General features: G+C 39.0%; 1 protein-coding gene across 1 annotated transcript in view; it reads right to left on the bottom strand.

Annotated features, from left to right (window-relative positions):
• LOC121507214 (potassium voltage-gated channel subfamily D member 3-like) overlaps positions 1-18,132 on the bottom strand; it is a 194,714-nt gene that overhangs the window by 9,789 nt on the left and 166,793 nt on the right. The window contains exon 4 of the mRNA XM_041783427.1: positions 9,265-9,366. Coding sequence (XP_041639361.1) covers positions 9,265-9,366 — 102 coding nt within the window. The remainder of the gene's footprint in view (positions 1-9,264; positions 9,367-18,132) is intronic.

Here is an 18,132-nt window from a genome sequence, read left to right on the forward strand (position 1 = left end):
TTTTTCTCCAAGCGGGACTTTGTTTCAAAGCTCAGGCTCCAATATAGCTTAGTCTCAGAGTAGACACAAATGCCAAGAAACATGAAAACTGAAATCAAATTAATTCTCTCCCCACAGCGCTCATTGTTCCTCTGAGGATTTGGGTGGGTGGAGATCCAGCCCAAGGACTCTCATTCAGATTCCAGACACACGAACAATACAGCAACGTGGGCATGACAACACCACGCCTCCTGATGTCTCTATGTGGGGATCTGCCCCGGTGAGAGATGTCCTACCAGACAATGTAAAGCTACAGATGCAGCTCTAAATGTTCTGTTCATGCACAGATAGAAGCTGTTTTTAATTCTGCTGATCTCAAACGTGACCCCGATAGAGTTTCCTTTACTTAATCACACTAGGACTTGTGCAATTGTGGTCTACAGGCGTGGGTAATCTATCAGGGTAGTTAATCAAAATCATAGTTTGAAAACAGAACATAGGCTTACAGTATTTCAAACTGACAAAATCAGCAGATGGGACTGTCTCTTTCTGGCTCATCAAGTGAATAAAGTACCTGATTAACACTTCAAATAGCCTCTATCTGGGGTTTTATAACTATCTATCTCTGGCCAGTTCCTCTACAGATTCTCCATCTTTGGTCGTTTTGACTTAAATACAGGAGAACTTTCTTTATTTTATAAAAACTGCTTTTGACTCCAACTATTTTTGGATTTCCATAAGCATCATTTCCAAGTAATCCATGTACGAGTCAGTCTGTGAAAGTTTGACTTCCTGCAGATATGAACACAGCATAATAAAGAGCATATTCCTCGGTTAGCTGTTCCTCAGCAGCTAAACATAAAAATCTGATTAATACTTCTGCAAGGATCTACAACTTCTGGCCACTTTATTAGGTACACCTGTAATTGCTTGTCTACACAAAAAGCTGATTAGCGAATCACATGGCAGCAACTCAATGAATTTAGACATTTAGACATGGTCAAGATGACTTGCTGAAGTTCAAACCAAGCATCAGAATGATGATGAAAGGGTACGTAAGTGACTTTGAAAGTGAGCTGGTCTGAATATTTAAAAAAAAACGGCTAATCTACTGGAATTTTCACACACAACCCTCTTTACAGAGAATGGTCAGAAAAAGCGAAAAATACCCAGTGAGTGGCAGTCATGTGGATAAAAATGCCTTGTTGATGTCAGAGGTCAGAGGATAATGGGCAGACTGGTTCAAGATGATAGGAAGGCAACAGTAACTCAAATAACAACTCGTTACAACCAAGGTATACAGAGTACCATCTCTGAACGCACAGCATGTCAAATTTTGCAGCAGATGGGCTACAGTAGCAGAAGACCAGACCACTCCTGTCAGCTAGGAACAGGAAACATGGAAAAAAGTTGCCTGGTCTGATGAGTCTCGATTTCAGCTGTGACATTCAGCTAGTAGGGTCAGAATTTGGCGTAAACAACATGAAAACATTGATCCATCTTGTCTTGTATCGATGGTTCAGGCTGCTGCTGGTGGTGTGGATATTTTCTTGGCACACTTTGGATTTAAAAAAAAAAAAAAAAAAAGTAGATTGGACGAACGTTTGTACGCACGCGCCTCTCATGAGCTGACAGGCTACCACTGGCAGATTGATAATAGCAAAGCCTCTGGGTGATTAAAATTGATGTCAAGGCCATCAGGAAGGCCTTGCCAAAACATCCTCTCTGCCAATACAAGGTTTTTTTTTTACAGCTACATCCGAGCTAACAGCTATTACTGCAGCAGTCATTGGATACACCTGCAAACCTTACAACCACAAACTCATGCTGAAGCAGGCTGGGAGAGGAGCAAAAACATATTTTCCATCATGATAGCTTTCAATGTTGTTTTAAGTCTTTATTTCATGCAGAAACTTGGTCAAGTTCTGGTAAAATTGCTGCTATACTTGAGCTACAGTGCTTAACAAATTTGTTAGACCATCTGTCTCAGAGACCATCCAGCATCATGAAGTGCTTTAATGCGGACTCTTTCATTTTCAGTCAGCTCTCTACATTTTACAATTTTGAACAGGAATGAGGAATTTCAAACTGAATTCACCTTTTTATACCCAAATTTGAGCCGGCTCACTGGGCTTCGCTGAGAAGTCAGAAATTAATCAAGCATAACACTCAACCACTAAAACTCATTTGTCTGTTCAGGAATGCAAGTAAATAACTATAATTTGACATATTAATCAAGAAATAATAATGTGCATTACTATTTTTTACAGTTTTTTTGTAAATCAGTAAATTGTAAAATTCATGGATAACAATAATAATTATATTTTAGCATTAAAAATATCATTTGGGTTAAAGAGCTTCTACATATTGGTGTATTAACCACTGCAGAAACATGGAAAATAATTTTGGTTATACAAATTTTTACCAATGTTGTTAATTTAGGGCAGCTGTGGCATAAACCTTACTTTGGGTGGTGGTCTAATAAATTTGTTAAGCACTGTATATCCGAGCTAATCACTGCATTGGAGGCAGCCATTACAAACGGCTTCAAGTACAACTAAACCCCACCCATAGCTACCGCCTCGTTCTTCTCAAATTATGCTGATTGGTTCAAACAGTGTTTGGTTTGGCGAAAATGTTGTTGGATGTTGGATTGAAGCTTTTCAAGATGGACTTTGCCTGATGACGGAGATGGAGTCTGGAGTTTGAATGCTTTGCAAGGTTAATGTTTTTATGCTTCTTTACACTCCAAAACTATCATTATTCTCTGCATTTTCCTGAATAACCAAGCTGGTAGACTCATGATACCATTTATGCATTATAGCGTAAATACATGTTGCAAAATTGTACAGTATACTTGCAGCACTTGTTGCTGTGTTATAAGCAAAATTGGCACAAACTATTGTATATAGCAACATTAACATTTAAAATGCCCTTTATATGCCCTTTATTCAATGAGCCTTATCTACAGTCACATCATAATCTGGGTTGCTGTCTGATTCATTGCCATTTTAAACACCTCTGTGGTCAGACTCTATATTGCTGAGGTTGTCAGCCATTATCATTTTTATTATATCTGCATTCAACACATTTTAGTAAATCCCACTGTGTAGCATTTTAGTTATTTGTCCTAAAAATTAGATCATCCAAAATGCACATAAAGGAATGAAGCATGCCAGCATCTCATGCTGTCTTAAAGGTGTATACATGCAAACATCACATCACATCTGAATGGATTAATCAGAGTAATAGACATGTAATATGAGAGAGAGTATACTGCTGCTTTAGCTGTATGTAATCAAAGAGCATGATGCTGGATGTCTCTGAAACACTGGCAAAATCAGCATTGCTGTTGATTATTTGGAGCTCAGGAGCCAAGTTAAGAGAAGTTAAACATGAGTCCAAATCAGAAAAAAATCCTCTCACTTTGAAGTAAAAAAAAAAAAAAAAAAAAAAAGGTAAATGTTAATGAAACAAAATGTAACTGTGACTGGGTAAAACTTGGGAATCAATAAGCAGCATGTGACCAAAGTAACAAATAAAAAGAAGTGGAAAAAGACCTTTAGGGAAAACTATAAAAGAGCAGCAGAGCAGAACTTCTGTAATCTAACCACAGGCTGTAGGAGAACCAGTCATTTAGTCATTTCTCCTCACTCTCAGTGACCTCAGACCCATAACACCGATCTGACTGACTGACAGCACTGACACTGCTGTAATTTGATGCAGCAGAACTCTGGCAGTCTCATCACACACATGCAGAGGGATCAGGGTCTCTCAGCGCTCACAGATGGCATTTATATGATAATTCTAACCACTTCCACATACCCGTGAGCCTTCACACTGGACTCGATCACATCCAAATGGATTTCAGTAACAACCTGCAAGGAGGGGAGCGTGGCGCTGAAGACAGGAGCGATGAACTGGATGCTAAAGATATGGCCAGTGTGCTGATACATTACCGAACACGTTTTCCATAATGGTGACATATTTGAATAGCTGAACGAGTGAAAAGAGGAGAAGAACGATGGCTGTGGTTGCTTGCTTTGAATGCGTTTGCTGACTTGCCGAGAGTAAGAAGAGAAGATCAATACTTCATCTCTGTGTATCAATTACAGTACACAGCTAGAGCCAGGAGGTAATGAGCTTAGCTTGGCATAACAAACTGAAAACTTGGAGAAAAAGCTGGGGGGAAAACCTACCTGGCTCTGTTAATCTCTAAAATTTAGCACTGTTAAAAAAGGCCCAGAGGATTGAGTGTTGCAAATTTCCAGTTAGAACATGGTGGAATCAGCCATGTAGGATTTATGTTGAATTTGAGTGTGTTTTGGTCAATTTTGGGATCGTAATTTATCAAATTCCTCTAAAGAAATGCATTCAACCCAGCTAAAACTTGGTCATCTTATGGAATAGTCATTGTTAAAAGTCACACCATAAAACAGGATGTTTGTCTCAACCATCAAGGACTCTATCATACACCTACCTCAAAGCATCTTGGCAGGCAGCTGACCTATTAAAGAATAAAAACTAAAATATGCAATGTAAATACAAACGTACCAGCTGGCAGGCACACACTGCTCTCACAATATGAAGTGATACTATGATTGTTTTAGGTGATGCTACACCCAAAACATGCCTACATATAATCAAGGCCCACACTCCGTCCTCTTCACAGTTAACACCTGGGTCTATAGCAGAGGTAAATGCCCCTAATTGGCTTGCTCCATGTGCATAAAGCAGGTTTCAGACATGATGCAGGGCAGCCGTGTCTTGACACCACCTCACGGCTAAGATCTAACATGTCAGGGTGACATCGTGACATGCCAATGGCTTGCCATCGTGACATGTCAATGGCTTGCCTGCATCTCTCAGCCAGGGACTGCACGGCTAGAAACCCCCATATAGATAGATGCATTTATGACAATGTTTATTGAACACAATGAAATTAGTTCAAAAGCAATTAGGGTGCAACAACCTTTATGCTATAAAGGAGGCGGCTGGGGTGGAAGAGGTTAAGCTTTGCCAGGAGCAGTGTGGTGCATCAGCATTAATGCAAGAAGGGGTTAGTAAAAAGTACATCCGATTTAAATACACAGCTGTTTTGAGAGAAAAAGCTGTGATTGGCTGGGGGGAAGGCGATAAGCTTTCTGCTTCCTCACTGGTAGACTTTGTCACAGGCAAGCTAAATAAAACTAGAGTAAACTTCGCTTTTTGTGCCTTTCAAAGTAAAATCTTTAACATTTCTATTGAGAAACTCACCTTGTTTGAACAGAATGTTTTCATTCTGACATTTTCCCAGCTCAGTTAGGCTAAAATAGTGGTTCCCAAATTGAGGCCCATGGCCTGGACGTTAAGGGGGTGCATGACAAGTCTAAATAACGTCAATGCACAATAATTAGCATTACTAAAGCGTGGGAAAATTTTGTTAGGTCTTGACAAGTAAACACAGGGCAAACAATGACTCTTCAACAGACATTACAATTACTAAACCAAAGACGTATAACTGTGACAAGTTTACATGTACAATGCTTAATTATAGAGAGCCAGATCTGTCCTTTTGCCACATTTAACTAGTGCTGCCTAAACCAAGCAAATCACAGATCCAAGCTGTACATTAAGAATGAGTAACAAGTGGCAGTTTCAACATGGAAGTTTTATATTATAATTGCAATTCTGTACTTTTGTAGACAACACAAAGGCATGACATAAAGAATATAATGAGTGTAGGAATTTGTCAGTTAACACTGTCAGTCTATGTTCAGTGTTTATCAATATATGTGAATGTGTGCAAGAGGGGCTTCAAAATATTTTCATCAGGTGAACGGGGGCCCACCAGAAAAATTTGTGGAACTACTGGGCTAAAAAAATAAAAGTCTTAAATGTAGTCTCTTCAGGTTGATGGAAGTAAAGCTTATGAAAAAGAAGGTCTATGACAGCAGGAGATGCAGCCAACTTGCAGCACACATGCTTGAAACTCATGATAGTGCAAGCCGACTAAAGTTCCACCAATCATTAACTAAAACTTCAGTGAATAACCTTCATATTGGAATGATTTTTCATTCCAATACATTTCTGTTTAATTTGTTCTTTACATGTGTAAGTAATGCTTTATGGCTAAAAATAATCTCCTGCTTTCTTCAGTCTGAAATTCTACTCCCAGAAAATCTCTTATTGGGAAAACATTAACAAAGTCTGCTTATAATTGCCTGTTAATGGCCTCGTCTTATACCTGCCCCATGGCAGCAGATTTAAGCTTTAAAACTTTACAGAAATAATCTGTTTTGTCACTGATTATCTTTTTCCTTTTCAGATCATATAGAGGCAACAGTCTTCAATTTCAGTTTGTTTTATAATCAGTAAAAAAAAAAACAACAAATGTACTCTAAACATCTTTTTGTGTCGCAGTACACTGTGGATTAGGGGAATTGCTTTGCAGTGTCCACAAAAATAATGAATCCTTTTAATCCATGTACAAACACAACTAGCTCCTTTTAAAACCACAGTCTGACACTTTTTCATTAAGATGTGTTTGTGTTTACCAAATTAGATAGAATGAGTACTTAGCGGGGTAGTGAGAGGTTGCTGGTACATGCTATACATTATAATAGATTGAAGGCATGTCCCTCAGAAAAACTAGAAAAACAAACAAACGAAAAATTAACACTGATTGTTAACTAAACTAAAGGCACTGGTTAAGCTCAGTGGGTAGAGAAGGTGCTGTGGTCCTCAACACACTGATCACTGGATCAGTTTCCGTTGCTTTTTGGTGCATGTCTTCCCCCACTCTCTCTTCAAACACTCCCCTCCTAAAGTATTACAACATTGAGGCTATTTGCTTTATTTTTGCTGCAGACTGAAAACATTTGAGTTTGACATCTAAAGACAAATATGAGACCAGAGATCAACATTGCAGCTTTAATTTCCAGGTGTTTACATCTGGATCTGATACACAACTTAGAAGATAACATTATTTGTAACAGAACACCAAATTTGTAGGTCAGCAAAAGTATTGGAACAGAGAGATTTAGAATAGATTGAAGTCAGTAAGACTAAATATTTGATTGTAGATTGTTTACTTGCATTAAGCTTTTGACCCACTGACATCACCAAACTTTAATGGTTTTCTTTTTGATGCTTTTCCAGGCTTTCACGGCAGCCTCTTTCAGTTGTTTGTTTTGGGGGGTTTTCTCCCTTCAGTCTCCTCTTTAGCAAGTAAAATGCTCTATAGGGTTTACGTCTGGAGACTGACTTGGCCAGTCTAAAACCTTCCACTTTCTGCCTCTGATGCACCCCTTTGTTGTTTTGCCAGTGTGTTTTGGGTCATTATCTTGCTGCATCATGAAGGATCTCACATGAGTTTGGTTGCATCTTTCTTGAAATTGGCAGAGAAAACTTTTCTGTAGACTTCTGAGTTCCTTTTGGTGCTGCCGTTATGTGTTGCATCATCGATGAAAATTAATAAGCCCGTCCCAGAAGAAGCCATGCAAGCCCAAGTCATGACATTACCTCCACTGTGTTTCACAGATGAGCTTGTATGTTTGGGATCATGAGCAGATCCTTTCTTTCCCCAAACTTTAGCTTTTCTTCATCTTTGTCTCATCAGTTCATAAAACTTTGTCCCAGAATGTCTGAGGCTCGTCTCTGCACTTTTTGGCAAATTTCACCCTGGCTTTCCTGTTCGTTTTGCTAATGAGTGGTTTGCATCTTCTGGTGTAGCCTCTGTACTTTTGTTCATGAAGTCTTCTGTTAACATTAGATGGTGATACCTTCACTCCTGTCCTCTGGAGTTGTTGCTGATGACACTAAAAGTTGTGTTAGGGTCTTTCTTTACAGCTCTCATGTTTCTGTTGTCAACTGATGCTGTTTTCTTTGGTCTACCCATTCACAACTTTTAATGAGTACACCAGTGGTCTCTTTCTTCTTCGGGGCTTTCTGAATGGTTGTACTGGCTATGGCCAATGTTTGTGCAATGGCTCTGATTGATTTTCCATCTTCTCTCAGATTCACAATTGCTTGTTTATCAGGCAAAACCCAAAATCTTTAACTGAGCGCAGACATTCAGAGCTATTTATTGTTTGAATAATCAATGTCATTGGACACACCTGGGCAACAAAACACACCTGTCAGTCACATGTTCCAATACTTTTGCTCACATGAAAAATGGGTTGGTTCAAACAAAGAGTGCTATCTTCTAAGTTGTGTATCAGATCCAGATGTAAATACCTGGAAATAAAAGCTGAAATGTTCATCTCTTGTCTCATTTTCATCTTTTGATGTCAAACCCAAATGTTTTCAGTCTGCAGCAAGAATTAGGAATTGGCCTCACTGTTCCAATACTTCTGGAGTGGAGTATTTTTCCTTGTCCAACACAGGGCTTTTTTGGAGAAAACACAAATGAAACTTATTTGGCCATCCAGAGCTAAAACGAATGATTACTAAACTGAAACTGAAACTGAGGAGTAAAAAAGAAAAAGAAAAAGAAAAAAAAAACTATTGAAAAATTGAAAACTTTTATAACATGGTCTTTAAAACTTCGGTCTTGCTTAGATGCCATGGTGAGGCAATTATCACAAAAGAAAATCTATGACAGTCGTATTTGATCATAGAGGTGTAGAAAAAAAGAAACATTCAGTATTTCCTGGAACGTGATATGGGAGAGTTTGCATGATTTAGATGTCCTCTGCAGTCTCATTGGTGAGTGATGGATGTAGTCCTGAAGTTTTCTCTGAAGATGCTTCTTTGTATGCTCTAATCATTGAATTATCACCAAAAAGCAAGCAAAGACAACCTCTGTTGTTTGACTTTGCCAGTTTTGCAGAGAAGGATTAAATCAAGTTAAAGGCTGAAAGACGACTAAGAAAAGAACTCAGTGTGATTATGCTGATAACGCCCTCATAGAGGATTATTGTCATAACTCCTCTGCTATCACCCCTGAACTGTAAACCCACAAGACTGTAATGAATCCAACTTCTGCTGCACTTTCCCAGCCTCCAAATGACTTCCAAATTGTCCTTTGCTTAATTATGGCTGTAATTGTTTGTCATTTAGTGTGTGTGTGTAGATATTTTTGTGTGCACAGTTGGTGTGAAGTTGCTACTTCCAAGCTATTGAGTTGCAGTGAGCTGAAATAATTAGTAGAAGGGTGTTTGACAGGGAACAATATGATTAATCTCTCACTGAAACACAATCTGCTGGCATTTTAATGAACACACTTTAAAAAATGACTTTCCAGTAATCATCTCGCCCACTTTGCTGTCAGAAGGTCAGAGGTCAGAGGTCCGTTCTTACCGTCAGCTCCAGCAGCTCGTTGAGTAGTCCGTTGCGTTTGCTCTGGATGAAGGCGTTGGCACTGCCGGACTTGGATATTCTTATCCTGGCCAGTCTGGCTTTCTGGACGTGGGAGGAAAGAGAGGTCAGAGCATCAGACAGGGTGGGCGGAAGGTCACTGAAGATGACTAATACAGTCTTTAATGGTGAATGTCTGCCAACTCGTCTCCCAAACTCTGGAGTTACTACTGCTGCACTACGTGTGAACACACAAAATCTGATGTTTTTTTCAAAGTCTTTCTTTTCTGTGGGAGAAAAAAACTCAGTCTGTCTGAAATGTGCCAATGACCAAAACTCAAACTATGGACAGCCAAAAATTACACCCATAGCTGTTTGTTAAACATCTTATTCCAAATCATAGACATTAATTTGCTGCTGTGCCTCCAGTCTTTCAACTGGATTTGTATTCTGGCTGCAAGATACATGATCTGCATGCTACTTTAGTGCCAACAACCTGATCCAAAAGATATTAGACAGAGTTTTATTCAGGCCTTGATGGAGATTAGTTATTCCACAAAAACTGTGAAAATGTAGGTTTCATGGACATAATGTTCAGGCAGGAGTCATAATGGAGACCTTGCCTTCCCCAAAATGCTTCTTGGAATTTTAACCCATTTAGACCTGACACAACATCAGTGCATTTTGAATGATCTCGTTCTTTAAAGCTACAATATGTAGAATTTAGCATCAACTCACCACTGGTGCATTGTCTTGATAAAGACATTTTTTCTAGAATCTGTTTGCAACAGTGTTGATTCACCATTGACCTTTCTAAAACCCATCCCTCCAAAATTATACCCTTAATGTCAAAGAACATGGCCTTGGTTTGGACTCGCTTTGTCGTGCTTTGGTGACGATGGCATTTTCCAATGCACTTACCATTTTGTCCCAGGATTGTTTAGGAAGATTTGGAAGTTTCATTGTGTGTAACAGTGTTAATTTTGGCAGCTATTTTGAATTTTAGTCTTTAGATGAAATGTATTTCAGTTTTAGTCACATTTTAGTCTTTTCTATTTTTAGTCTAGTTTTAGTCGACAAAAACTTAAAAAGCTTTAATCAGTTTTAGTCCATAAAAAATCCTCACGTTCTGGTCTTTTCTTTCAGTCCAAGCATTTGTTTTGTTGCCTAAACCTGGTGCCAAATCATGGTACTGTGTTCTCTGCACCAAACCTGGGATCCCTGCTTTCTACAGCTGAAAGACAGAGTAGCTACAGCTGCATTGTTTTTTGACAGATATTCCCACAGTGGAGAAATATCATGGATTTTGAATGTTCGATGTAAACTACATAACATTTTAGTCTAGTTTTAGTCATCTTGACGAAAACTAAATTACTTTTAGTCAATTTAAATCATCACAGATCTATCTTTGTTAGTCTTAGTCTAGTTTTTGTCATTGAAAAAATGGCAAAAGTCATCGAACATTTTTAGTCATAGATTTAGTCGACGAAATTAACACTGGCGTGCAATCACTCTTTCTAAAATATCGTGTTTGCTTCAATTTGTTCCAAAATGTCTCCACAAATTTGCTTGCATTTTTCCTTTAGATCAGGAGTCAGAAGTTTTATGGGACAACTTTGGCACACACTTTTCTAAAGTTCAAATTTCCATGCAAAATTTGCCAAACTGTCTCTTATCAATGGATGCCATTTCTGCTTTCATTCTTATGCATCATCAATCATTTTGAACGATCTGTTCAATTTGTTGAATGTTTTTAAGTTTTTGATGTGCATGGGCGCCCACAACGTTCATAGTCGTGGACATCCTCTGTGCCTTCACAAAACCTTTTGTGCCCTTCAAGCACACGTGACAGTCAGTGTTCCTCCTACAGCTCAGTAAATGTAAGGCAAGATTTGGCCGCTTTTTTGTTCAGTTTCACCAAAAATTGTCACGTTAATGCACAGCACAACATTTTAGCTAATTATTTTCTGACGCCTTAGTAAATACATGTGCACTTCAATCTGTAGCTAGCATGAAATAAAGGCGTCACTTATTGGAAACTTACAGCAGATGTGCATGAATACCCAACCTTTAGTATATCACACTTGTGTGACTGTGAACCACAAAGTTTTATCCTCATTATTTAATAGCGATACCTCATATACAGTATTTTCAAAATTGCAGTAAAATTTCGAAGTTTTCAAAGCCAGAAAAAAACGTTCCTTTTAAAAACTGTAAGTGGCATGTGACTGCATTCAGTTGCAAGTTCAACTGCCCAAACTCATCTCCATAACATAAAAACTTCCACTCTGCATTTCCAGGGAGCAGAGACCAGCACTGCTCAGCTTCCTCTACTTCCGTGGACTACTTCTCAGCACTACGTCTTATTTTAAACTGAGGCCTCCTTTCAATAAAAATGACACCTCATATGATATACAAAACAAAAACCTACATTATCTTTTCAATCATAAATTTCTTATAATGAGGGAGAAAAAAATTTAAAGACCACTTTCAGGATGCAGATGCCTGGCAGATAGGTAATGCCTCATGCACACAGGTGGCACATGTTCAAGTCCGGCCTGTGGCTCCTTTCTCACATGTCTCTCCCCACTCTCTCAGCCCTGTTTCCAACTTTATTCTCTGCCTTTCTCTCGGAATAAAGGAATACAAAGCCCCCCCATAAAAAGTTTTTAAAAAGTGCATTTTTGTGTGTGCGCCGTAAAAAATGCCAGAGCACATGTGCATTATGACAAATAAGTATGAAATTACTATTTCTGACTTCCTATTAAATCTTAAATAAAGGAATATGTGGAGCAAATACCAACCAACTTCGCTTAATAAACAACATCAGAAGATGATATTTAACATCTCAAAAACAACCAGCTCATTCACACAAGAGTAAAGTCACAAGTTTGTTCCACAGCAGTGTCTGCATCTGTCACAGTGGAGTGGAGTGGAGAGTATGTGTTTATAAGTTGATTTCAGATTCAGTTTTTTTCTCCAAAAATTAATGAATAAATTGACCAACTTGGGAGCGATGCCCAGGTAAAGTGTGGGAAGTGCTAGATGTTCATTACTTTTGTAATATTTCTTACACTGACAGCAGCCTGATGAAAGGAAGAAAAAGACACTTGAGCAATTGTTTCTAAAGATCCTCCAGGTGTTTTTTTATAACATCTGACTGACTCTGGTAGTTGGTTTAATCCAAAAAAAGGCACAATGCTTCCTAAGTCAGTCTGGCTGCAGAAAACGACCTCTGTTAGGATGGAAATACAGGCAATAACTTTCAAAGAAAAACTGAATTACACTTCCTGTTAGGGTTAGAGTTAGACGCTCTCTTGGTGAGCCTCCCCATCTTGGTTAATGGTTAGGGTTATGGTATGGGTGGGTTAGGAATGGCTTAAATGGGGCGCAGATGGCCTAGTGATTCGGCCATGCCCCATGTAAACAGGTTTGTATTGGATAGGGTAGGGGCATCTATTGGCTCTGCAGCCAAGCCCCTCTTATGCTTCCTGCAGTTAGGCTGGATTGAGGTCGATCTGGGGTCTGACTACAATTGAACTGCACCAGAGTCTGAATTAAAGTGGACCCAGACTCAACTTTTCAAGCAGTCTTGGTCTGGAGAAGGCCTATCTTAATGCTTCAGGATACCAACACATTTTGGACGATGCTATGCTTCCAACTTCATGGTAACACTTTGGGGAAGACCCTTTTCGTTTCCAACTTGACTGTGCCCCAGTGCACAAAGCAAGGACTATGAAGACATGATGAGTGTGGTGTGGAAGAGCTTGACTCGCCTCCTCAGAGCCCTGACCTCAACCCCATTGAGCACCTTTGGGATGAACTGGAACAGAGCCTGCGAGCCAGGCCTTCTCGTCATACATCAGTGTCTGACCTTATAAATGCCCACAGAATGAATGGGCACAAATTCCTTCAGAAACCTTCCAAAATCTTGTGTAAGGCTTCCAAGAGGGCCAACTCCATATTTAAAGGACATGCATTTGAATACAAACAACAAACAGATCAATAATCACCGACTAAAGAAGTAACGATCAACACTTTGTCAAGCATTAGATGGATTCATACTCTACCTCGTATGTATTAGAGAACAGGTTTAAAATAGATCTTTCATTTAATAACTGCTCAAAAACCCACATAGGTGTTAAAACTTTTGCTTTTCTTCCGGCATTTTGGACATTTCTTGAATTTCCTTTTGTGTTTCTATCAGATTTCTTCTTGTCTCCCCTCTCATGTTTGAAATAGGCCCTCAGTTTTTGTTCTCAGGGTTTCAAGTTCAGATGAGAATGTACTATTCTAAATTGTGAGTCTTTTTATACTGAGATTGTCGTGTCTTCTTTGAGGAGGAAAGGAACAAAAGATGGTTTTTCGACTTATTCTTTAGAAGGAACAGGAAAGAAATCAGACTTGTGTTAAAGTTTTACACTTTGATTCTCCATCTGTCTATGATGAGGGGTGGCAAAGAGATAAATGGGATAACTCCTTCAATAGACTGATGTGGGAACAGAGCAGAGAGAGGGAGAGACAGATCGGATATGAGAGAGAAATAGTTTTGGGAATTTTTTCAAATGAAAAGGAAATAAGGATTACTCTATACCATATAGAGCTGCCTTAAGTGCTCCTGGACACGTAAGCTGAGAGGTTTCTTTAACCTTGTCCTCCTGCTCTTCCTCCCAGATAAACACATCAGAGAAACAGCAGAGAGGCAGAGCAATATCTGCTTCCCAGACGTGAATCAAAACTAATGGAATTAGTTTTGATGCTTCCGAAATTGTCCGTCAGAAACCTGTGAAGGTGTGAGGAATGCTGAAGACTGAGATGTAATAATAATGATTGCGCATACGTGCAGGGTTTATGAAAGAAGAGAAAGACGGGGGGAACAACACTGACTGCTTCTTTGTGCCAAGCTTCACGTAAAAAGTGAATGAATTTGAAAGAGGAAGCGCTGTCGAGCAGTGGCTGTTTTTCTTATTGATCAAAAGCTCGACTTGACACAAGAGAAGAAAAAATATGAAAGAATAACTAACTCTGATCCCGCTCTGAGTGCAAGAGCGCTGCAATTGGTTGCACTGATATGTTGATGAGTATTTTATCTTCTGTGATGGTCCATTGAGCCAAAACAGTTTGTTGAAGGAAGCTTTCCCCCAAACTGATGAAATCCCGAGGCCAGAGGTGTCAGTCGAATTTGGTCGAGTCCTCAGACACAAATTATAAAGTCTAATAGAAGTCAAGTCTAGGTTCATTTCATCATCAAATCAAGTAAAGCCAGAAGTTAAAGGCAGGCGTGTGATTTTATTCTTCCTTTTATGAAAAACCCACACATGAAAAATGCCACTTCAAAAAAGATAACAAAAGGTATTATTTGCAGAAAGCAATCCATTTCTGAAAGACAGATCGTTGTCTGTAAGTCATATTATATGTAGTCATATTTACATAGATGCAAATATAAATGTAGCAGCACTAAGGTCCAAAGCATTAAATAGGTGTCTTAAGGTCTATCGTATCGTATCAAATCACATCATATTGTATTGTATCATATTGTATCATATCGTGTCGTATCATATCGTATCGTATCGTATCTTATTGTATCGTATCTAAAGCCTATGAATGAGTCAGATTCCATGTTGGTCACCAGGTGGATCCACCTTTAAAGCTTCAAGCTGAAACTCTTCTTTATGGTCACATTAGTGTCATTTAAAGAGAACAAGGCAGTAGCTATGGGTGTAAGATGTACTGCAATCTGATAGATAGTGGCATCTTGTAAAGATTTGCATGGATACAGCTTTGGAGGCAGGTTTATGAGAACTGGACAACTTTTATAAAAAAAAAAAAGCTGTATGGCTGTTACACAAGCTGATATGAAGGATATCCAAAACAATTGTGTGTGAAACAGTCTATCTGGCATGCCAGGTTATCTAATTGTATTGTTTCACATTGCCTCTTATCCTTACATGAATATATTCTTATAAATTAAGGGCACCTAGAAAGGCCATGTGAAACAACATGGTCAAAGAAACTGCAGAGCTTAAAAAATGTCAATTTCTGGTCCCTTTTGTGACTCATGAGGGGATAAGATAGGATAAGATGAGATAAGATACAACAGAAAAGGATATGATAGGATAAGACAGGAAAGGATAGTAAAGGACACCATACCATATCATTCCATACAGCACAGAAGGATAGGATAGGAAAGGATATTGTATGATATGAAATGGTATGATTGGATCATTTAGGAAGGACCAGGATAGGATAGGACAAGAAAGGGTAGGAAAGGACACCATACCATGACATACCATACCATATTATTTTACAAAGCACAGTAGGATAGGATATGATAGGATGGGACGGGATACAGTACGATATGATATGAAATGACAGGTTAAGATCGGATGGCAGAGGAAAGGATAGGGAACAAAATGACATGATATGATAAGTCACACGGGATAGGACAGGATAGGATACAATAGGATAGAAGGATACCATACCATACCATACCATACCATATACCATACCATACCATACCATACAATATACCATACAATACCATACAGCACAATAGGACAGTATATAATAGGATAGGATAGGATAGGATACACTTAATTGTCCCCTTTGCAAAAATTGTCTTGGACTCCAGGTGCTGAACACATTTAGGTGCCACCACAGTTAACCAAAAGGACAGAAGCAACAACAATCATCATGTTCATGGAGGACACAAATGAGATATATTACACACTATCCAAGCTGCACTAAATCTGCATTGAAGTAGTAATAATGAACATAATGATAAACTGAAACAAAGTAATTATGCTTCATTTGGACTGATTTATACCACATCATATTTAAAGACTGGAACAGCAGGACTTGTTCTCCAAGTTCATATCCACATCTTAAAGTTGGTAATCCTTTAACAGCTCACAAGTAGATTTTTCTTTTATTCTTCTTTCTTCTGCTTCCAAACCTCTGGTCTCAATATTTTATTTTTATAGAATCATCCCTTTTTTACTTAAATTTTGCACAGATTTCTACCTTAACTGAAAAATGAACTGATAAGATTTTAGAGGTCAGAGGTCATGCTATTATGGTTATCCCTAGCTTGTGAATGCAATATCTGTAATAAATATGCAATATATTTTTGTGTAAGCTTTAGAGAAATCCTTTCTATTCTTCCTTTCAGTTAAACCCCAGTAACTGTCCTTGTCATTGAAAAGGATGCCCTTTGCAGGCTTTCTATTACAAATACACTACGTAGTCATCCCAACTCTTATGAGACCATTAAAGTCATTTTCTAAGACTTCAGAAAAATCCCTCTCTACCAAAAGTTTGAGTAAGATGAGAAAGTATTTCAGGGCTGGAGAAGAACATCTTGAGGTAAATTACGTCAAAGTTAGTCTGTTCATAGCCAGTCCTAATGGGCTTTCTTGAGAGTCTGTCCAGAGCCTGTCGATGATGGATTCTCAGGATTTTCCTTTTTTCTCATATGTGGTTGATGGAGCAAATCTAGCCTGTGTGCTGCAACATAACCACCCACAGTCAGACAGCAGCTTTTTACAGGTGGAAACACATGAGATGTTCACCTAAACGCCAAGCAAGACTTTTTCCTTTAATTCCTTTCTTTACCTCTTCCACCTTTCTACTTTCTTTGTCAGTTTCCTTTTTGTTCCCTCCACCTCCTCTTTTCTTTTCTTTCCTTTTGTCTTGGTTTGCCCTCACGTCCCTGGTCTTGGATCCTTTTTTCCCTCCTCGACAACCTGCCATCTCCAAGTGTGGCTGCACTTGACTTTGCCGTCCCATTACTGGCGCGCCCTCAGTCCATTTACAGCCTCGACACCCTGACGACTACACTGCACCTCAGAGTTGTGCAGGGACTAAAAAAAAACAGAACTCTGTCTTCTTCTTAGGGGGAAGTTTTCCTTTTGACCTATCAGGGAACGAGGCATATTAGTATTGGGGGTTGTTTCTGTGATAGCTCATCCGTCTGTGGGTGACTGAATATGAAGAGGAGACACTTAAATCTACAGCAAGCCCCCCCACCATACACAAAAGCCCTCACACATGCACACACTAGAGAAGTTGGCAGGGAATGACTATCATTAAATCCAATTTAGATTCTCTACTTTCTATTTTCTGACTGTGGAGCTACATCGGGTACATCTGAAGACCTTTTTGTAAAGTCAAATCCCCAGATGACTGCATAATTGTAATGGGAGCCTGGAGCAGCCTGTTGTTAGGGAAGAATGAAGACGAATGAGAGCTAAAGAGGAAGAGGAAGGCGAGGAGAGAGTAATAGAGGGAAGGAGAATGGATTAGCAAGGTTAATATAAAACACGGCTCCTTGTTTCCTTCTTATCACTCGTCTTTGCTCTCTCTCTTTTCTCTTCTTCTCGCTGGAAAGTAAAACTAGGAGCACATATGGCTGTTTCTGTGTGTTGGTTCTCAGAGTTGCACAGTAAATGCCGTGTTAACTCTGTAACCTTTTAAAGTCGTGGGCATTTAACAGATAAAAGTGAGGACAGAAAATTACCAAGAGCAGTCCATCATAATGACCTGTGCTGTCTGTGCTTTACTGTGTGAGGCAGTAAGAGGAGGAAATACCTCTAAGTTGTTCAAGTCCAGGGCTTTGATGTTGTCAGTGTATATTTGCTGTTTGTATGGTTGAACAGTTCAATATTAAAAATCTTAATGGTGTAAATATATACTTGGCAATATCCCATTCTCAGTAAATTAAAAAAAAAGCCAGATTATGGCTCTTTGTACTCTGGAGCTCCCAGTTACACGGGGTTAAACTCAAATCATTTCCTTATCTTATCAAAGTCTTTCAACCATACGGATTTAAAATCGTTTCCTCTCTCTGCAGCTGTAATATTGTTTAAGGAA

The sequence above is a fragment of the Cheilinus undulatus genome, linkage group 3 (assembly GCF_018320785.1).
Source record: "Cheilinus undulatus linkage group 3, ASM1832078v1, whole genome shotgun sequence".
Taxonomy (NCBI): domain Eukaryota; kingdom Metazoa; phylum Chordata; class Actinopteri; order Labriformes; family Labridae; genus Cheilinus; species Cheilinus undulatus.